At 39.7% G+C, this 20548-nt stretch overlaps 1 protein-coding gene across 5 annotated transcripts in view; it reads left to right on the forward strand.

Moving 5' to 3' along the window:
- LOC126335531 (protein CLEC16A homolog) overlaps positions 1 to 20548 on the forward strand; it is a 232100-nt gene that overhangs the window by 26090 nt on the left and 185462 nt on the right. For all 5 annotated transcript variants that reach the window (XM_049998900.1, XM_049998902.1, XM_049998903.1 and 2 more), the window contains exons 4-7: positions 6426 to 6574; positions 11123 to 11352; positions 11441 to 11630; positions 13897 to 14070. In XM_049998900.1, the coding sequence (XP_049854857.1) occupies positions 6426 to 6574; positions 11123 to 11352; positions 11441 to 11630; positions 13897 to 14070 (743 nt within the window). The remainder of the gene's footprint in view (positions 1 to 6425; positions 6575 to 11122; positions 11353 to 11440; positions 11631 to 13896; positions 14071 to 20548) is intronic.

Raw genomic sequence — 20548 nt, forward strand, 5'->3', positions numbered from 1 at the left:
TGTAGATTTTGAATGCACCATTCTGCAGTTGACCATCTCGTCACTTAGTCAATCCATGTCGTGAATGGCTTTCTGTGGAAATACCAGACTGGCCGTGTTTCTCAATTTAGAGAAATCGTACAGTACGTGCTTGGTTAATGGTATCCTCCATACTCTCTACACGTGGGCTTCAGTAGCATGCCCTGTTTCATTTAGAAACGTTTAAAAGACCGAGTCTTCAAGGTACATGGGGTTTCTGCCTTGTCAGACACCTTTGTCAGGAAAACAGTGTGCCTCAGGGTTTTGTCCAGAGCATTGTCCTCTTTGCTATCGCCACTAACCCTACGATCGCTTGGCTCCCAACAGGCATCTCCAGCTCCATTTTCATTGACGATTTTGTGATCTATTTCAGTTCTCCACAGACTTTCCTCATTGAGCAGCGTCTTCGGCAATGTCTCAATCCTCTCTCTTATAGAGCGTGGACAATAGCTTTTGCTTTTCCACTAACAAAACCGTTTTATGAATTTTTGGCAGTGCAGTTGGTTTTTTACACCATCTTTACATCTTGGGCCTGTTGCTCTTTTGTTTGTTGAAACCATGAAATTGCCAGGGCACATGCTCAATAGGAAACTTTCTTGACCTTCCCATGTGTCTTACCTGGCTGCCCGCTGTATGTGGTCCCTCAGTGTCTACATGTCCTCAGCAGTGCTTCCTGGGAGCAGATTGGACCACCCTCCTCCATTTGTATGGTTGCCTTGTCCATTGGGTGTTTTGTTTATGCATCTTCACATCCCTCCCTATTACGTCATCTCAATACTATCCATCATCTCATGGCATCCCTTTGGCCACTGGCACCTTTTATGCTAGCCTGGTTGAGAGTCTGTATGCAGAAGCTCTTCTCTGGTACCTCCTGGAGTTCGCTTTCAGTTCTTGGTTCGACAGCTTAACCTCACCTGCCACTTTCCCGATGAGTGCAGCAGCCAGTGTTCATCTTGGCCTTCATCTGCTTCCAAAGAACACTACTCGAGCCTTACTCTATCGTCGTAAGTTTAATGACCTTTGCAAGGAACTTCATGATAGTACCTTTGTGTACTCTGATGGCTCTTGAACTGACCTTGGTGTCGAGTGTGCCTTCATCGTTGGCACCGATGATTTTCGGTATCGACTTCTGGAACACTGCTCAGTATTTACAGGAGAGCTCTTCATGCTGTATCAGGCCACGCAGTACACCAGGAGACACAGGCTTTTCAGTTATGTCATCAGCTCCAACTCTCTGTGCCCTCCAGAGCCTCCTGTGCTGTTCACTGTCCATCCCTTAGTACAATGGGTCCAGAAAAGCTGTCACTTGGTCACTCTTGATGGAACCACTGTGATGTTTATCTGGGTTCCAGGTCATGTCGGTGTGATGGGCAATGAGGCTACTGATGCCGCTGCCATGGCTACAGTCCTCATACCTCGGCCCCCTAGCTCTTTCATTCCCTCCGATGATCTCTGTGTTGCTGTCTGTCAGCAAGTGGTGTCACTTTGGCATCACTACGGTCCTCCCTTCATGGGAACAAGCTCCAGGGAATTAAGCCCCTCCCAGCAGCTTGGACGACCTTCTCTCAGTCCTCTTGCTGTGAGGAGAAAATTTTAGCTACATTGTGTATTGGGCACTGTCTTTTTAGCCACAATGGTTAAATTTTGTGGCCAATATCAAGTTTTAGATGTTGGATTGCAGATTTTTGTACAGAGGAAGGTCAGTTTCTATCTTGAGGGGTTGGGGATTGATGGTGATGCAAAGATTGAGTCTAGAAAACTCTGGAAAGCTATTAGGAGATTATTCAGGAGGAGGGGAGTGGGATGGGTCGCAGTTAGATGGAGGAATAAACTGAGTAAGAGAAGGTTCAGTATTGGTTTTGAGTTGTGGGTGATTGGTAGCGTTGGGGGGGGGGGGGGGGGGGGGATTTTTGAGGTTGAGACAGGCGTAGTAGGTCCACAAGGCAGTATTTGATGATGACAATGGGGGAATGTGGGGAATGTTTGAGTGAAGTGGTGGATAGCAGTAGTCCAAGGAGGAAGTATGAGGTGGATAGATTGGACAATTTGAGGTGGCATTGTTCATGCTTCTCTACTTCGATTAGGACAGGGGTTTTAATCTGGGATATGGACTGCAGGCATAGTGGATTAGCAGAGTGGGAGCATTTTACTTATCGAGCAGAGGTAGTACATGGGGGGTTGGCTTGAGTTATTTGGTTTTATGTAATGAAATAATTAACAATATAGTTTTGTAATACTAGGTTGCTGAGGGTTACGGAATTAAAAAAAAAAAACAGGTAGAGGTCATTATGGAAGGATGTGTTGCAGCCATAGAAGGGTAATTTGGTGGTCAGGCCATTTGGAGGAATTCCATGTGTTAGCAAATGCAGGACCAGTAGGTGGAACTGAGTTTTGGCTAGTGATACAGAAACTTTTTGTATTGGAAACAGTTTTTCACCACCAGACATACCAATTAGACTTGATCTAAAACCAATATTTAACCCTGTCTTACTCAATGTAGTCCTCTGTCTAAATGTGGTTCACCCCCATTCCCCCTGAATAATCCCCTGATAACTTTCATGAACCTTGTAAATGCAAACCTTTTCATCAACATTGTTCTTCAAATCCCACAACATGGAAACTAACCTCACGCCAGAAGAAAGAACTGCAGTCTACTAGCTTTTGTGACTTTTGCAAGCATATAATTTTTTGACAAATCCACACTGGTTTATCCAAGTAAAGGGGCAACTTTGACCACTGTGAGGTTTTTCCTGATCACGTTTTCAAGATCTGATCCCAAATGAATTCACTCTGCTCAATGCAGAGGTTTGTATGATGTTGAAGACATTGAGGCAGATATGACAGATTCATCCCCCTATGAACCATGGACCTTGCCGTTGGTGGGGAAGCTTGCGTGCGTCAGCGATACAGATGGCCGTACCATAGGTGCAACCACAATGGAGGGGTATCTGTTGAGAGGCCAGACAAACGTGTGGTTCCTGAAGAGGGGCAGCAGCCTTTTCAGTAGTTGCAGGGGCAACAGTCTGGATGATGGACTTATCTGGTCTTGTAACATTAACCAAAACGGCCTTGCCGTGCTGGTACTGCGAACGGCTGAAAGCAAGGGGAAACTACAGCTGTAATTTTTCCCGAGGGCATGCAGCTTTACTGTATGATTAAATGATGATGTCGTCCTCTTGGGTAAAATATTCCGGAGGTAAATTAGTCCCCCATGGGTAAAATATTCCGGAGGTAAATTAGTCCCCCATTCGGATCTCCGGGCGGGCACTACTCAAGAGGACATCGTTATCAGTTTTTCATCAAATCAGTCTGAGGACTGAAGACCACAACAACAACAATGACAGATTCAGCAACAAAATTCCTGTTTGCTACAATTCTGTGACTGCATTACGCTCCATTCAGTCCATGTACTTGATGGAGAAATCAGTCATCTAGTTTGTCTGACACACAATACTTTTCTGAAGGCATTTGGTGTACCCATTGTAGCACTGTGTAATATCAGACTTCAAGTGTAGATCCTGCTGTTGAGGCATATGGCCATATTTTAATTAGAGGACAAGTGGCAAGGAGCGAGGGACAAGAAGTTGTGATAGGTGAAAAAATAATGTAGCTACTTACTTCCTTTCGGAAAGAACACTTTTCTTGATGAATGGATTCTTTATTTGGCCAGATGACAGTCAGTGTGCATTAACTGTGGCACACAAACATCCATACACCACATTTTGGTAGAATGCCCACAGTTTGATCAGTGGCACTGAAAGTGCCAAGCCCTTACTAAATTGTTTTCCTCTCTTCCTAGTTTCTGTCAAAGCTGTTTGGAAGGATGTTCCTTAGGCATATACTAACAGTCAAGCTATAAAATATTCAGGTTTCTAACACCATGCGTAAGTTCGACAGAAAGTTTCTATTTATATTTTAAGTATATTTCTGTTTACTACTGCTACTACTACTACTACTACTACTACTACTGCTATTGTGCTTCGGAAAGGGTTATTTACTTGTGTGATAATTTAATTATTGGAACCAGAGTGCTAAGGACAATTGCTGTCATGTACTTTTTTTAACAGTATGAAAGTAAGCTAGCAGGGTGTTTGGAAAGGACAAATCATTGCGTAGAACAACTATTATTAGCCAAAATATTGTTCTTTTATATTCATCATCTTATGTAATGTGGAAAGTGACAAAATAGATCACCTTTCTGGTCCAGTGGCCGCACCGCTAGCTTCTAATGCAGAGGTCGTGATTTCAATTCATGGTGATAAAATCAGCCTTTTGTAAGAAGAGCAGTTCTGGTATGGGGTTAACTCTCCACCTTGTGATGCCGAATGAGAAGTTTCTTGATTAATTAAACTGTGTCATTGACAAACAAGCCATCAGAGTGTCAAAAAAAAAAAAAAATCACACTGAAGTGCCAAAGAAACTGGTATAGGCATGTGTATTCAAACACAGAGGTATGTAAACAGACAGAATATGGTGTTGCAGTTGGCAGCAGCTATTTAAGACAACAAGTGTGTCGTGCAGTTGTTAGACCAGTTACTGCTGGTACATATGGCAATCTATCAAGATTTAAGTGAGTTTGAACGTGTTGTTGTAGACGGCACTTGAGTGGTGGGACGCAGCATGTCTGAGGTGGCAGTGAAGTGGGGATTTTCCCGTATGACCATTTCATGAGTGTACCATGAATATGAGGAATCTGGTAAAACACCAAATCTCTAATATTACTGCAACTGACGATCGACATCTGAAGAGAATTGTTCACAGTGACAGAAGTGCAACCCTTCTGTAAATTGCTGCAGATATGAATGGTGGGCCATTAACAAGTGTCAGCGTGTGAACCATTTAATGAAACCTCATCAATATGAGCTTTCGGAGTCGAAGGTCCACTTTTTTGCTCTTGATGACTGCATGACACAAAGCTTTACGCTTCGACTGGTAGGGCGAGTCTCATTTCAAATTGTACAGAGCGGATGGATGTGTATGGGTATGGAGACTACCTCATGGATCCATGGGACTCTGCATGGGACTGTTCAAGCTGGTGGAGGCTCTGTAATGGTGTGGGATGTGTGCATTGGGAGTGATTTGGGACTCCTGATACATCTAGATACGACTTTGCCATCTTACATGTACATGAGGATCCTGTCTGATCATCTGCATCCACTGTGCATTCCAATGGACTTGGGAAATTCCAGCAAGAGAGTGTGACACCCCACATGTCCAGAATTGCTACACAGTGGCTCCAAGAACACTTGTCTGAGTTTAAACACTTCTGTTGCCCATCAAACTCCACAGACGTGAACATTATTGAGCATATCTGGGATGTCTTGTAACATGCTGTTGAGAACAGATCTCCACCCCCTCACAGTCTTACAGATTTATCGACAGCCCTGCAGGATTCATGGTGTTAATTCCCTCGAGCACTACTTCAGACATTAGTCGAGCCCATGTCACGTCATGTTGTGGCACTTCTGTGTGAAATTAGGCAGGTGTACCAGTTTCTTTGGCTCTTCAGTGTACATGCTTGATTGAGCCTGGAAGTCATACGACTATGTATTTATTTAGTTATGTAAAGTGGCTAAATGAGTTTGTTAGGTAACAGCTGAGGCAGTGATTTCAAATTTCAAAGAGAAAAAGAAGCCTTTAGTTCTGAACTAAGAGGAGTAGAGCCATGCATTCTTCATCTGTGGGAATTAAAATTTTACCTGGCTGAGGTGTAATATGGTTGTGCGACTATATTGGTGGATGAAATGAAAGTTGCAGTGCCACTTGAACTAACGGTTGATTCAACATTAATACTGATCATGTTTAATTAATTTGGAACATTTCCAAGTGGCTAGCTTGTTCTTCCATTGGAGATGTGTGTGTGTCTTACCTCACAGTACCAACACTATAGGGAGTCATATATGTACCTAGTGTGGTTTTAATAGCTCCAGATGTCTCAGAGTTATGTTTATTTTCATATGTATTCCCATGGCACTACTACCTTATCCCTGTGATAAATAGGTGGTGTTTACACAAACTGTATGTTTTCTAATTGTTGATACATATGTATACACCCCCTGCCCACCCGCCTCTCTCTCACCCCTCTCCCACCTTTTTCCTGCAGACGTACATTGAATCACAGAATTGTTCATCTCTGATATGCTTCAAAACACAAGAACATTAACACTCATGGAGGCTGTCTGGTTCAATATATTTGTTACTAGTTATTTCTCAACATTGTGACATTTAGATTTGGCATAGATTTATTTGGGAGTTGCTTGTTCCCACCTTAGTTCTTAAAAAATTCATACTTAATAATTTTTAAGAACTAATTGTTGTATGCTTATGTCATTTGAATGTTGACTATTTTTGTGAATAATAGAGTGATGTAAAAAATAAGCAAACTGTCATTGAAATTTCATTTTCAGATTACCTTCTGAGCAATAATCATGTAAATTCAATTATAGTTCACAAATTTGATTTCTCTGATGAAGAAGTTATGGCGTACTATATATCATTTCTGAAGACCCTCTCATTGAAACTAAATGCTCATACAGTACACTTTTTCTACAATGAGGTACGTGTTTCTAGATAAGCATAGATTTGTCTATTGTTTGCTAGTTGTTGGCGCTGTCAGAATATGTTCCTTTCATATATTTGCCTCTCAACATAATGTGAACTTCATTTGACATTTCTTAATTTTTTTTCTTTAGGTTTCCAGATCCCTCATCATTATTTCTTTCCAGAACACTTTCTTTTTTGTCTTGCATGCTTCTTCAAACAGCTGTCTGTTACGAGTTAACGTGTTTTTGTTCTTTTACCCTCTTTTTCTCTTCCTTCCGCTTCCCCCAATATTGTATATCTTCTGGTCCATCAATCCTTGTGTACTTCACATTTATTTTTGCCCTTGCAACTGAGAGATCAAATGATGATCATTTCCTATCTTTAAAAAATCTTGGCAAAACTTGCATCATATTTTGTTGGGACCTTTTTGATAATGTGACTGTAGGCTCAATCTCATGACCTGCTCCTTCTCTTCCTTTTATATTCCTGTTCCGTTGTTGCTTGGTTTTGATTTCATCCTTGTTTTATTTACTTTGTTTTTGACGCTACTTTCTCTTGCTTCTTTTTCAGTTCTATCTTTTCTACTTCTTGTTCCCCCATGGCATGAGCATGCACACACAAATATGTGATCTTTTGTGTGTGTGTGTGTGTGTGTGTGTGTGTGCGCACTGATGCTACTATACTAGATAATTACATGTTCCATAGATCAATTGTACTACGTGTTGTAACAGTGTGCAATAAGTCAGTTTAGACCTTGCTGGGCATAATTTAATTTTGTGTGTGAGTGCATGATAATGCTTAAACATCAGAAACAATACTTGAGTTATATATCAACGAACATAGTTTCTGAAAATATAATGTAATTGTATAGATATAAAATCTATTCGAGTGGCAGCAGGAGTACACACATATAAAGATGCTGAAATCTGCACGCTTTTGGAGCCTGTGGGTCGTTCTCACAGAAGAGTTGAAGGGGAAGAAGAGGAAACACTATATCTTAATACTTTCTAAATGAAAATTCACCAGTAGAATAGAAAATACTGTACTGAAAGGCATTTTCAATTTTCTTGTATAGCTAACTTTCCTGCTAATTATTTTGGAACATTAGTCAACCAATTTGTAATTTTTTTCTGTTTTATTGAACTGTACTTAAAGTAATTTTTGTATCTGATTCTGTAACTATAGAAAGTATTGTTTCTTTTCAAATGGACTGAATGATTGACAACAAATTTTATTACCTGATATATGGACTGATAAGCTCTAGTTAAAATGCTTATTCATTGAAAAAGTGTTGACAGTGTGTTCTTTCCTAGGTACTATTCTCACAGTAAATTTTCATGTGGAGAGAGTTGTCGTATTAGAAGATGGGTTGCACTTGAATGTTCTTTCATGAGATATTACTAATTGAAAGCAACTGAAATTCACCATGTTGTTTATTTGCTTGCCTCAAAGATTTTTCAGTGACCTACAGAGCCAATATTGGTGGACTTAATTATTTAAAAAGCATCAAAATGTGTTAAATTCTCTTCTACATGTATATAGTTTGGAAGATTCTGATGTACTTCCCACCTTCTGACTATGCGCTAAATTTGTCAGTATTGTTACAGCCTTTGCTGTGCTGTGGTAATCGGTTTGTGCACTGTAACTTGCAGGCATCACAGTGCGTGACATGAATTGTGTGTTAACTTTTTAAATTGTACTGAAATGTAATCAAATAAATCCTAATGAAGGTTGCTGTTCAGCTCTGTAAAACATTTAATGCAGTATTACACAGCAGGTAGCTTTATTTTACATAGAGCAAAGCATTCATCTCTGTGCCATTTTCATTGTTTCACTGTGCCCACTGTGTGTGGAATTTGGTATCTGAAGTTTATTCGCAATTTCACAGATGGATTGAAAAACATTGGTGACCAAGATTAATTTCAGCCATGCTCATCCATCTACATTTGTTTATTTCAGTTGCTGTAACAAACCAATATTTCTTGCCCTTGCATATATGTGTATACTACACCTCATTACAGGATTCGTCTGAAAGCTACCTTTTGACAACTCAATGCTTGTACTATTCAGTATGTGGTCTCTTTTATTGTTAAATTGTTTACATTCTACCAGAACTTTCCTTACCAAATTGTAAAGGTTTGAGAATCCTAAACTGTTTGTGAATTAAAAGTGATTATAGACACGTAAATGAAGATTAAGAGTAGGTGCAAAGCTCAGAATAAACAGACTCTTGAGCAAGAAGACAGAAATGAAATTTACAAGAATTTATTTAAAAAGAGCGAGACGTACCAGATCAAATTGAGCAATAAGTTTTGTATAAAAGAAAAGAAGATTGTATGGACAAAAACAGAAGGGACAATTATTTAACAAGGGTTTGTAAGACAGACACAAAAATATGTTGTTTGTATAAAGAAGCAGTAACTGCAACCAAAACATCATATGGAGCAAGGGAACTGTTAAAAGGGGTGAGAAGAATGTCAAATGAGCCACAGTGGGGAACTGGATCGAATATTTTTATTAATTCAGAATACTCTGACATTCCTTTAAGGCTGTGAGAAGGTAAAATGAAAATTTGATAAAATCTGTATTTGTGAAGACTATTTACAACTATACTATTGTTTGGAATGATTAGTTTATTCCTCAGGGAGAAAACGTTTGAAGGTTGGGGAAGCTTAAGAGCTTTGTCTCCCCTGGTCCATAGAACAGGTGGGTTGCTTTAATTCCAGGCTGTTAAGTGATCTGCCCTCCTTGCCTACTGCATTCCATCTACCTTTCTTTTCCTCTCTGAGGAAAGAACTGAGAGTTTTGTAAGCTAGGATCTTTTCTGTTCTTTTTTTTCTTGTATCTGTTGGCAATTTTTAGAAATTTGCCTCCTGAATTACTGAAGTACTGACCAGCTATTTTGTTTCCTTGTAATTATATAGCATCTAATATCTACACATTTACCCTCCAAGGCACAAGTGCAACTCAATTATCAGGCACACATATTGGTTGTATGGGCTGTACATATATGATAGCTGAATCTTAGTTGTAAAATTTCCAACTATATATGTGGTTTTAAAAGTGTAACACACCATAAAGATGTACAGGAAGTGAAAGGGGTTCTTGTTGCAGGAAACCTTGCATGAAAGAATTCTTCATAGCCAGGAAACAGCAGAATTAACTGTTAAATTCGTCTCAATGGGTTTGTGATGAAATGATAAATGTCTGTGTGTGAGATCATCAGTTTTTCTCTCTTTGTCTGTTGTCTTATGAATGCAACCAGTCCCACAATGTTCTGTTTGTTTTTGGTAGTTTGACATGTGTTGGTTTAAGTGGATGAAAGAACTGGTGTCTAGTAGTAGCAATAATTTATTCATCCAAGTATCTTTTTACATTTATAACTACAGGATTTGTCCTCTTAATAAAAGGGTAAAAAAGATGTCATGTATAAAATAGAAAGAAACTTCCACATGGGAAAAATATATTAAAAACAAAGATTCCAAGACTTACCAAGCGGGAAAGCGCCGGCAGACAGGTGCATGAACAAAACACACAAACACACACACACAGAATTACTAGCTTTCGCAACCGATGGTTGCTTCTTCAGGAAGGAGAGGGAAAGACGAAAGGATGTGGGTTTTAAGGGAGAGGGTAAGGAGTCATTCCAATCCCGGGAGCGGAAAGACTTTCCTTAGGGGAGAAAAAGGACAGGTGTACACTCGCACACACACATATCCATCCGCACATACACAGACACAAGCAGACATATTTAAAGGTATATATATATATATATATATATAGAAAGAAACTTCCACATGGGAAAAATATATTAAAAACAAAGATTCTAAGACTTACCAAGCGGTTACTAGCTTTCGCAACCGATGGTTGCTTCTTCAGGAAGGAGAGGGAAAGACGAAAGGATGTGGGTTTTAAGGGAGAGGTTAAGGAGTCATTCCAGTCCCGGGAGCGGAAAGACTTCCCTCAGGGGAAAAAAAAGGGAAGGTGTGTGTGTGCGCGCGAGTGTACACCTTTCCTTTTTTTCCCCCTAAGGGAAGTCTTTCCGCTCCCGGGATTGGAATGACTCCTTAACCTCTCCCTTAAAACCCACATCCTTTCGTCTTTCCCTCTCCTTCCTGAAGAAGCAACCATCAGTTGCGAAAGCTAGTAATTCTGTGTGTGTGTTTGTGTGTTTTGTTCTTGTGCCTGTCTGCCGGCGCTTTCCTGCTTGGTAAGTCTTGGAATCTTTGTTTTTAATATATACAGATGTATGAATATACATATGATTAATGAGGAGTGGGCAGGTGGTCATTTGTGCCCTTGTTGAAGGATACATCTTGGACATCATGGAAATTGTCTGAAATGATGTAGGAAAACAGCGAGAAACATAAATCAGCATGACTCAATGTTGTTGTCTTGATACATATCATATGTCATTGACAGCAGGTTTTGTATAGTATCAAATAGTTGCCTTATAAAAGTGTCACTGAAGATGTTTGGTTGTGTGTGTGTGTGTGTGTGTGTGTGTGTGTGTGTGTGTGTGTGTGTGTGTTATTAATCTCTTTTTTTGTCTCACTTTCAGCACACAAATGATTTCCCTTTGTACACTGAGGCAATAAAATTTTTCAACCACCCAGAGAGCATGGTGCGTATTGCAGTACGAACACTGACACTGAATGTATACAGGGTAGAAGACAGATCAATGCTCAAATTTATCCGAGACAAAACAGCTGCTCCATATTTTTCAAACCTTGTTTGGTTCATTGGCAATCACGTCCTAGAGCTTGATATATGTGTTCGAAATGATGCTGAGTAAGTATAGTGCAATCTCAAAGCTTACTATGTACAATAAAATCTTTCTCTTCCTGAGTTATATTGGTTACCACTTTTTTTGTTGCAGTCATCAGAGTCAGAATCGCCTATCAGATCTCGTTGCTGAACATCTTGATCATTTGCATTATCTGAATGATATTTTATGTTTGGATATCGCTGACTTGAATCAAGTCCTTACTGATCATCTACTGAATAAACTACTTATACCATTATATGTGTATTCCCTAACAAAACGAAGGAGGCATTCACAGCTTGAGGTGAGCATTTTGAGAATTCACTTTGAAACATTTATGCGAGAAAACTAGATATTGTTGACATTAATGCTTACAGATCTAAGAAGTGTAATTTGTTACGGTTGATAAATGTCAAGCAGTTTGGAGGATCAGAGACTGCAAGAGACATTCAATAAGTAAAACAACACATTTCTCTTTGAAAGCAGGTTGGTTTTATTCAGGATTTCAGTGCACCATATTATTACCCATTCTTTTACCTACAAACTGTATTTTTCAACATAATCTGTGTTCAATGTGACGACCTTATGTCAGCGTACTGGTAGGGCCTGTATGCGTGCTTGGTAACACACTACTGGTCGTCATCAGAGCCAACGTATTGCTTCATCAATGACCTCCCCACCATTACCAAACTGCTTCCTGAGGAGTGCATCCTTCATTGGGTCAAATGGACGGAAATTGGAAGATGTGAGATCCAGGCTGTGTTGGTGTATGAGAAGGAACAGTCCAATGAAGTTTTGTGAGCTCCACTTGGGTGCGCAGACTTGTCAGGCCTACCTACAGAGACATCCAGTTACGCAGAAATGTGTTTGATTGTGATCCTTTGATCACCTCAAAGGAGTGTGTCCGCGCGTTCAAGTATTGTGGGAATCACAGCTGTGTGCAGCTGGCCAGCGTGTGGGAGATTGGACAGGTTTGTGTAACTTTGTTGCGATGATGACAGAGACTCAACATGATGCTTTTGTTCAGTGCTAGATTTCCATAGACATTCTGAAGTGCCTATGAATGTTTGTCACAGTCATGTTTTCCGCCAAAAGAAAGTTCTCTGCTTGGATCACACTGTCACTACAGATGCTGTTTTGAAGGCTACATGTAGCACTGGCCCCCCCCCCCCCCTCCCCTATCAGATTTTCATGATTCTATAGGGGCTGAAGTGGGAATACTCCACGATCTCAGCCAACTCTGCATTTTTTTAATCTAAAGTGGTAGAGAAAAATAAATGTTATGTTACTTATTGAATGGCCCTTGTATGTAGAACCAAACAAATAGAAAACTCAAGGCTGGTGTTGCATTGGCATGAGAATGAGATTAGTGATTCTGTGAAGTGTGAATAACGTAAAAAGTGAAATTGAGTGCTATTATTCCATATGAGAAATGACAGGCAAGGTATTCTACTGGCTTAGCCAACAAATTTCATCTACAGTATGTATCATCTATCCCAAACTACATACTTATTTCTGCATTCCATCTGTTGGGGGGATTCAGCAAGCTGGTCCAGCAACTTTCAGTTATGGGATCATAGTCAACACAACAAGGGATCACATTATACATCACACAGTCCACACCCCAAATATGGAAGAGTTAGTGGTGCGATGAGTAGATGATGATCCTGAAATATGTGTGGCAGGACTGGTGTTGCTGAAGACATAAACTATATTCTTGTGTGGTCTATTCTGAGCAAGCAGTTACTTTATACATATAAATTTCATGGAAACAAGGCATCAGGCTCATGTTAGTGTCAGTGTGTGCACCGGAATTTTGGTAACAGATTCATAGGACCATTTACTTTCCCGGACAAATTAACAGGCACCGTTTATCACCAACTTGTGTGCGAAAAATCCCCTGTGCTATTGGAGAAAGTTTCTCTTGCAGAAAGTCAGTGGATGAAGTTTATGGACAATGGTGCCCCACCTTATTTTGTGTGCCTCAAGTGACAGAACTTAACACAAATGTTTAATGAAGAGTGGGTTGGTCAAAGAGGTTCAGTAGCATGGCGTCTCTGTTCACCTGATCTTGATCCCTTACAATTTATGGCTTTGGGAAAATTTTAGAGCATCAGTGTTTTCCACATTGACTGAAAATGTACACACATTACAGGAATATTTGTCCTGTGCTTGTGAGTGACTCAGAGGGTCTTGTAAGTAAATTAGAGGGCAACAAAGTATGTTTGCATTAATTTGTTATTCAGTGGCAAGAATGTCTGAAAGATGTATAAGAATGAATGGCAACCCATGTTCCAATAAAAACTTGTTTTTGGACATATGTTTACAGGCCTTTTTTAGCTTTTTCAGCACCCTGTGGTATGAAATCTTCAAATTAAGCATGTTGAGATATCACCAAACTGTACATAGTTGCCAAATTACTAATTTGACATGAAGAAAATGACTAAAAATAATTATATCTGTTCCTTCTAGTTTGTGTGTTAAATTTTTAGTGTAATTATGTTTGAAAATTACAACTGAGAACATATTCAATGATGATAAGTTTCACTTTTTTTGTCCCTTTTCTGCAGGATACGAAGCCCCATGTAAGCAGTGTTGTTTCATTATTCCTGTTGTCACAAGTTTTCCTTATTATCACCCACAAGCCACTGGTTCAAGTGTTAGCATGGATAATACTCAATGGTGACATGGAAATTTTTTCACAAGGAGCTTCTGATAAACTTGCAACTTATAGACGGGCTCAGGTAAGTTAATCATTGCATATATTAAATGTTTATGTATTGTAGTACCCTGCCCTCTGTTTCACGGTTTCTGTAGATAACATCTACATCTGCTTAAATCCTCCGCTAGCCACCAAGCGGTGTGTGGTGCAGAGCAAAATTCGCGCCAAAGTCATATTTCCCCCCTCCTCTGTTCCACTTGCGAATCATGTGAAGGAAAAACGACTGTCTGAACACCTCAGTACGAGCTCTAATTTCTCTTATCTTTGAATGGTAATCATTGTGCAATTTGAAAGTTTGTGCTAATAATATATGCTCTATATCCTCGGTGAAGTCGGCTTTTGGAATTTAGTGAGCAGCCCCTTCTGTTTAGCGCACCTTCTATTTGCAAGTGTGTCACACTTCAAACTTTCTATGAGATTTGTAACGCTCTTGCAATGGCTAAATGTACCAGTCAATAATCATGCTGCTCTTCTTTGGAACTTCTCAATCTCTTCAATCGGACCCATCTGGTAAGGGTCCCATATAGACGAACAATACTCTAAGACTGGACAAACTAACGTATTGTAAGCTATTTCCTTTGCTGAAGGACTGCATCGCTTCAGGATTCTACCAATAAACCACAATCTAGAGTTCGCCTTACCTGTTACTTGTGTAATCTGATGATTCCATTTGAGATCATTTCGAATAGTCACACCCACATACTTGATGGATGTTACCGCTTCGAAATACTGGGCATGTATTTTGTACTTGTACATTAATGGGGATTTTTGCCTTGTTATATGCAGTAGGTTACACTTAATAACATTGAGAGATAACTGCCAGTCATTACACCACACATTTATTTTCTGCAAATCCTCATTGATTTATTCACAACTTTCATGTGATACTACTTTCCTGTAAAGTACAGCATCATCGGCAAACAGTCTAATGCCGCTGTCAATACTGTCAACCAGATTGTTTATGTAAATTGTAAAAAGCAGCGGACTTATTACGCTGCTCTAGGGCACACATAAAGTTACGCTTGATTCTGTTGAAGTCACCCCGTTCAGGATGACATACTGCTCCCTGTCTGTTAGAAAATATTCTATCCAACCGCATATGTCATCAGGTAGACCATAAGCGCGCACTTTTTGGAGCAAGCGGTACTACGGAACTGAGTAGAACACCTTTCGAAAGTCGAGAAATATGTCATCAACCTGGGAGCTGGTGTCTAGAGCCTGTTGTCTATCATGCACAAAGAGGGCCAGCTGTGTCTTGTATGACCACTGTTTCCTAAAACTGTGCTGGTTTCTGCAGATGAGCTTCTCAGAGTCTAGAAAGGTCCTTATGTCTGAACACAAAATATGTTTCATGATTCTACTACAAATCGATGTCAGTGAAATTGGCCAGTAATTATGTGCATGCAATTTTCTACACTTTTTATAGATTGCTATGATCTGGGCCTACTTCCATTCTTTTGGAACTTTCCGCTGTTCCAATGATCTCTGATAGATGATGAATAAGAATGGTGCTATATATGTAGCATAGTCAACATAAAATCTCATGGGGATACTGTCTGGGCCAGATGCCTTCCTGGCGTCTAAGAATCTTAACTGTTTTACAGTCCCAAATACACTAAACACTATGTCAGCCATCCTTGCATTTGTTCAATGATTGAAAGGGGGAATGGTGATGCAGTCCTCTACGTAAACGAGTTTTTGAAAACTGGGTTTAGAATTTTGGCCTTCTATTTATCATCATCAGTTATATTACCCATACTGTCAGCAATAGAAGGTATTGATTTATTTGTAGCGTTCATAGATTTTATGTACAACCACAATTTTTTGGGGTTATTTTTAGAATCTGCAGATAAAAGAATCTCTCATTGTCCTTCTGACAGCTGCTTTCATTTCACATAATTTCTGTTTGTCAGTGGGGCAGTGACTACGTTTAAAACAACTGTGCAACATTCCCTGCTTTCCCAGCAACTTCCTAATGTGTTTGTTGTACCAAGGTGGGTCCTTCCCCTCCCCTATATTTTTTCTAGGCACATACTGTACTCAAGACTTTCCCTGAAACGTTCTGTGACATTTGTTGCAGATGCTGGTGGTCTATAAAAACATCCTAATACAATCGTCAATCCTTGTATGATTGATAGCTTTATCCAGACTATTTCACAGTCTTACCCAGTATCAATCTCAACTGCATTTAAACAGCAAAGAAAACATTGGCATTTTTCTATAATGTCTTTATTTGGGAGAGACTAGAGTGCAGCTTGTTACTGCAATTATTAACATGTGTTTTTAATGTTGAAGAAGAAGTTGATACAAATACACACATCAAAAAAAGTTTTTCATCACCCCAGTTCCTAGAACTCCTGAAGATAGATGTTGACGGTGGATGTTGTATCACAGACACAGTCCCTTTGAATGTTCAGAGATGTCACTAAACTCATCCACCCGAAGATGCAAACCACCATGCATGAGCAGTGCCTATTACATGGAGGGGATCCAACAGCTGATCAGTTCCAGTCATTCTTCCAGTGAGGAGGTACACGACACGTGTTGTCTGTAGTTCAACCACACCTAAAAGACGGTCAATACGACGGTTAGATTGTGCCTGCATTATTACTTTGTGCCAGGAAGGGCTCTCAACAAGGGAAGTGTCCAGGCTTCTCGGAGTGAACCAAAGTGATGTTGTTCAGGCATGGAGGAGATACAAAGTGACAGGAACTGTTGATGAAATGCCTCGCTGAGGCTGCCCAAGGGCTACTACTGCAGTGGATGACCACTACCTATGGATTATGGCTTGGAGGAACCTTGACAGCAACGCCACCATGTTGAATAATGCTTCTCTTGCAGCAACAGGATGTTGTGTTATGACTCAAAAAGTGTGCAATGGGCTACAAGATGTGCTGCTTCACTGCCGACGTCCATAACAGGGTTCGTCTTTGCAAACATGACACCATGCAGCACTGTACAATTAGGCCCAACAACATGGCGAATGTACCGCTCAGGATTGGCATCACGTTTTCTTCACCAATGAATGTTGCATATGCCTTCAACCAGAAAATCGTCAGAGACTTGTTTGGAGGCAACCTGGTCAGGCTGAACACCTTAGACACACTATCCAGCGAGTGCAGCAAGGTGGAGGTTCCCTGCTGCTTTGGGATGGCATTATGTGGGGCCAACGTATGCTACTGGTGGTCATGGAAGGCGCCGTAACAGCTATACGATATGTGACTGCCATCTTCTGAACAATAGCGCAATCATATCGGCAGCATATTGGCGAGGCATTCACCTTCATGGACGACAGTTCGTGCCCCCATCATGCACATCATTTGAATGACTTTCTTTAGGATAACGACATCACTCTACTAGAGTGGCCAGCATGTTCTCCAGACATGAACCCTATCGAACATGCGTGGGATGGATTGAAAACAGCTGTTTATGGACGATGTGACCCACCAACCACTTTGAGGGATCTACACTGAATTGCCGTTGAGAAACGGGACACTCTAGACCAACAGTGCCTTGATTAACTTGTGGATAGTAAGCCATGATGAATAAAGGCATGCATCAATGCAAGAGGACCTGCTACTGGGTATTAGAGCTACCGGTGTGTGCAGTGATCTGGACCACCACCTCTGTAGGTCTCGCTGTAGGGTTGTACAACATGAAATGTGTGGTTTTCATGAGCAATATAAAGGAAGGAAATTATGTTTATGTCGATCTCTATTCCAATTTTCTGTACAAGTTCTGGAACTCTTGGAACCGAGCTGATGCAAAACTTTTTTTGATGTGCATGTTTTGGTTAATTGTAATACTTGTCAGTTCCCAGTGCAGTGAATCCACAGTGAAAAATTACTGCGCAGAATAAGTTAAATTTTAAGTCAAATTCTGATAAAGGTCCAGTTTTAATATCATGGAGATTAAATTCAATCTGCAACTTAGGTATGAAATTTCATTTTAAGATAAAAGTTAGATGATGGATAATAACGTTCACTACCTTGACATTTTCAACACTTTTCGCAGTCTTTCATTCATTCATTCATTCATTCACTCGGAGAACTTTTACATGAGAGAGATAAAAGAAACTGAATATTTTTAAGATGTTAGCAAATAATTTAATTGTATGACTATGACACTGCCAGCAAAACATTCCAAGCATTTGTTTGTTAAGCATCTGCACGTTTGCACAGAAATGGGTGAACTATGTGGACACAAAAATCTTTTGTAATTTGCCAAATAGTATTAAAAATCTGACAGATAGCCAACCAACATTTAAAAGCAAATTAAAAGAATTTCCGAATGACCACTCCTCCTACCCAATATATGAATTCTTAGACATGAAGTAGTAACTGAAAAAAATTAAGTAATTATTTTGTGTAAAGAAAATTTATGTTAAAGTGGCACGTTCCACATCATTACGAAATATCATATTCATGATCGATGGAACAAGGATTAATGTATGTGTGTATGTATTAAAAACAAAGATTCCAAGACTTACCAAGTGGGAAAGCGCTGGTAGACAGGCACAATAAAATAACACACAAACACACACACACAAAATTTCAAGCTTTCGCAACCGGCGGCTGCTTCATCAGGAAAGAGGGAAGGAAAAGGAAAGATGAAAGGATGTGGGTTTTAAGGGAGAGGGTAAGGAGTCATTCCAATCCCTGGGAGCGGAAAGACCTACCTTAGGGGGAAAAAAGGATAGGTATATACTCGCACGCGCGCGCGCCCACACACACACACACACACACACACACACACACACACACACACACACACACCGTGTATGTTCGGTGAAGCAATTTCGGAAGGCTAAATGTAGTACTTTGGCCTCTACTTTATCTCATTCCATTTTGTTGCCGTTGTAACAATTGATTTGCTTTAAAAAGGACATAGTCAATTTCATTATTCATCCATGCCCATATCTGAGCTTGTGCTTAATGTGACTTGGCTGTCAAAGGGGCATTAAACCGTAATCTTAATCAAAAATGTCTCAAACAGGTATTCTTATTTTTTCTTTGATTTTCCAGCTTTTCTTTGCCAGTAAGGACTTTTGGTTTCATTTGAATCTGCTATGCAGTTATCTCTGCTTTCGTAGTATTTTCTAATATTATTGAACAAAGATGGTTCCTTTCCATCATTTAGCCTACTATCTTTCACTGCACAAACAAATCTAGCACTTTGTCTAAAATACTGTGGGTCCTCCATATTGTTCTTGCAAGTCATTGATGCTGGCTGTCTAGGCAATTTGTAATCATTTCCTGACACACTTTTGAACCAAAAATATTTTACATCAAGGATGTATTTTCCTTCAACGCCAGTAACAGTGATGCTTCAGTAAGCTTGTGGTGACTATTCTTGTTTGTATGGTCAGTGAATTGAAAGTTTTGGGCCTGCTTGTTGCCATACAATTGGTTTCCCTCATAAATAATTTATCTAACCATGTGATCAAGTAATGTTTGGAAATCCTTTGAAAAAAGGTTGCAGTGATCTTTGTGTTTACCTGACATTCTAAATATTTGTATCTTCCAGTTTATAGTAAATTGTAATAGACATCCCTGGAATTTTCAACATAATATGCAGATTTTCACGTATGCATGTATTTGTGTTACTTGCTTTAATAAGTGGGAGGTAACTCAGAGATGTTACCTTGAACATTCCTGCGTTTGCATAATGCTAGGTGTACATTTTTCTGTTTCTGACTTGCTAGGGCGTATATTCCCTTCCGATCTTGACCTACTGCTGACTTTGGGTTGTACTTCATTAAAGTGTGTATGGGACCCAAATATGGGTCTTTCTGATTGAATTAAAGGTCCCTCACATTCGTGACATTGGTATTAAGCTGCCCTATTAGCTACCTATGTGTTGTGTATGCCTTATGGTCGTTACGTAATCGTGCAACTAACAAGCAAGAATGTACACGCACAATAACACTGTGACGTCTGTTCACTATAACAATGCATTCATAATTTCTGTTTAAATATGTTCCGTAGGTTCTTGACTGGATAGTAAACTTCAAACATTGTTGCATGTTAACAGTTTCTCAGTGTGACAAAGCATACTAGAAATGTGAAGTGAAATGTTTTATGGCAAAGACAAAGTTAAAAAGCAGATTATCTTTCAATAAACGGTTTTACATGTGAAATGTGGTGTAAACCTTTACTCTTCCTAGTACGCAGAGTTTCAACTTCAACGCAATTATCATGTGGTATACGTCGGATTCTGTAAGGTCCATTGTAAACTAGAAAGAATTTGTGACTCAAGTGTTTCTTCTTATGTGACAATGGATGAGCTTTAATGAGAACTTTCTGACCAATATATAATTTCTTTGCATTTGCTTTACCGTGTAATTTTTTCCTTTTGTCTGCAGCAGAATTTATATTTTTAATAGCCAAATCAATTATGTCTTTGTGTCGAAGTTTACGTGTATTCGGAAAAGGTACAAGCTCTCTGATTCTGTTTGGTGGCACCCTAAAATCGACCAGATAGTGTAGGTTAGGCTGTTC

This window comes from Schistocerca gregaria, chromosome 2 (assembly GCF_023897955.1).
Source record: "Schistocerca gregaria isolate iqSchGreg1 chromosome 2, iqSchGreg1.2, whole genome shotgun sequence".
Lineage (NCBI taxonomy): Eukaryota > Metazoa > Arthropoda > Insecta > Orthoptera > Acrididae > Schistocerca > Schistocerca gregaria.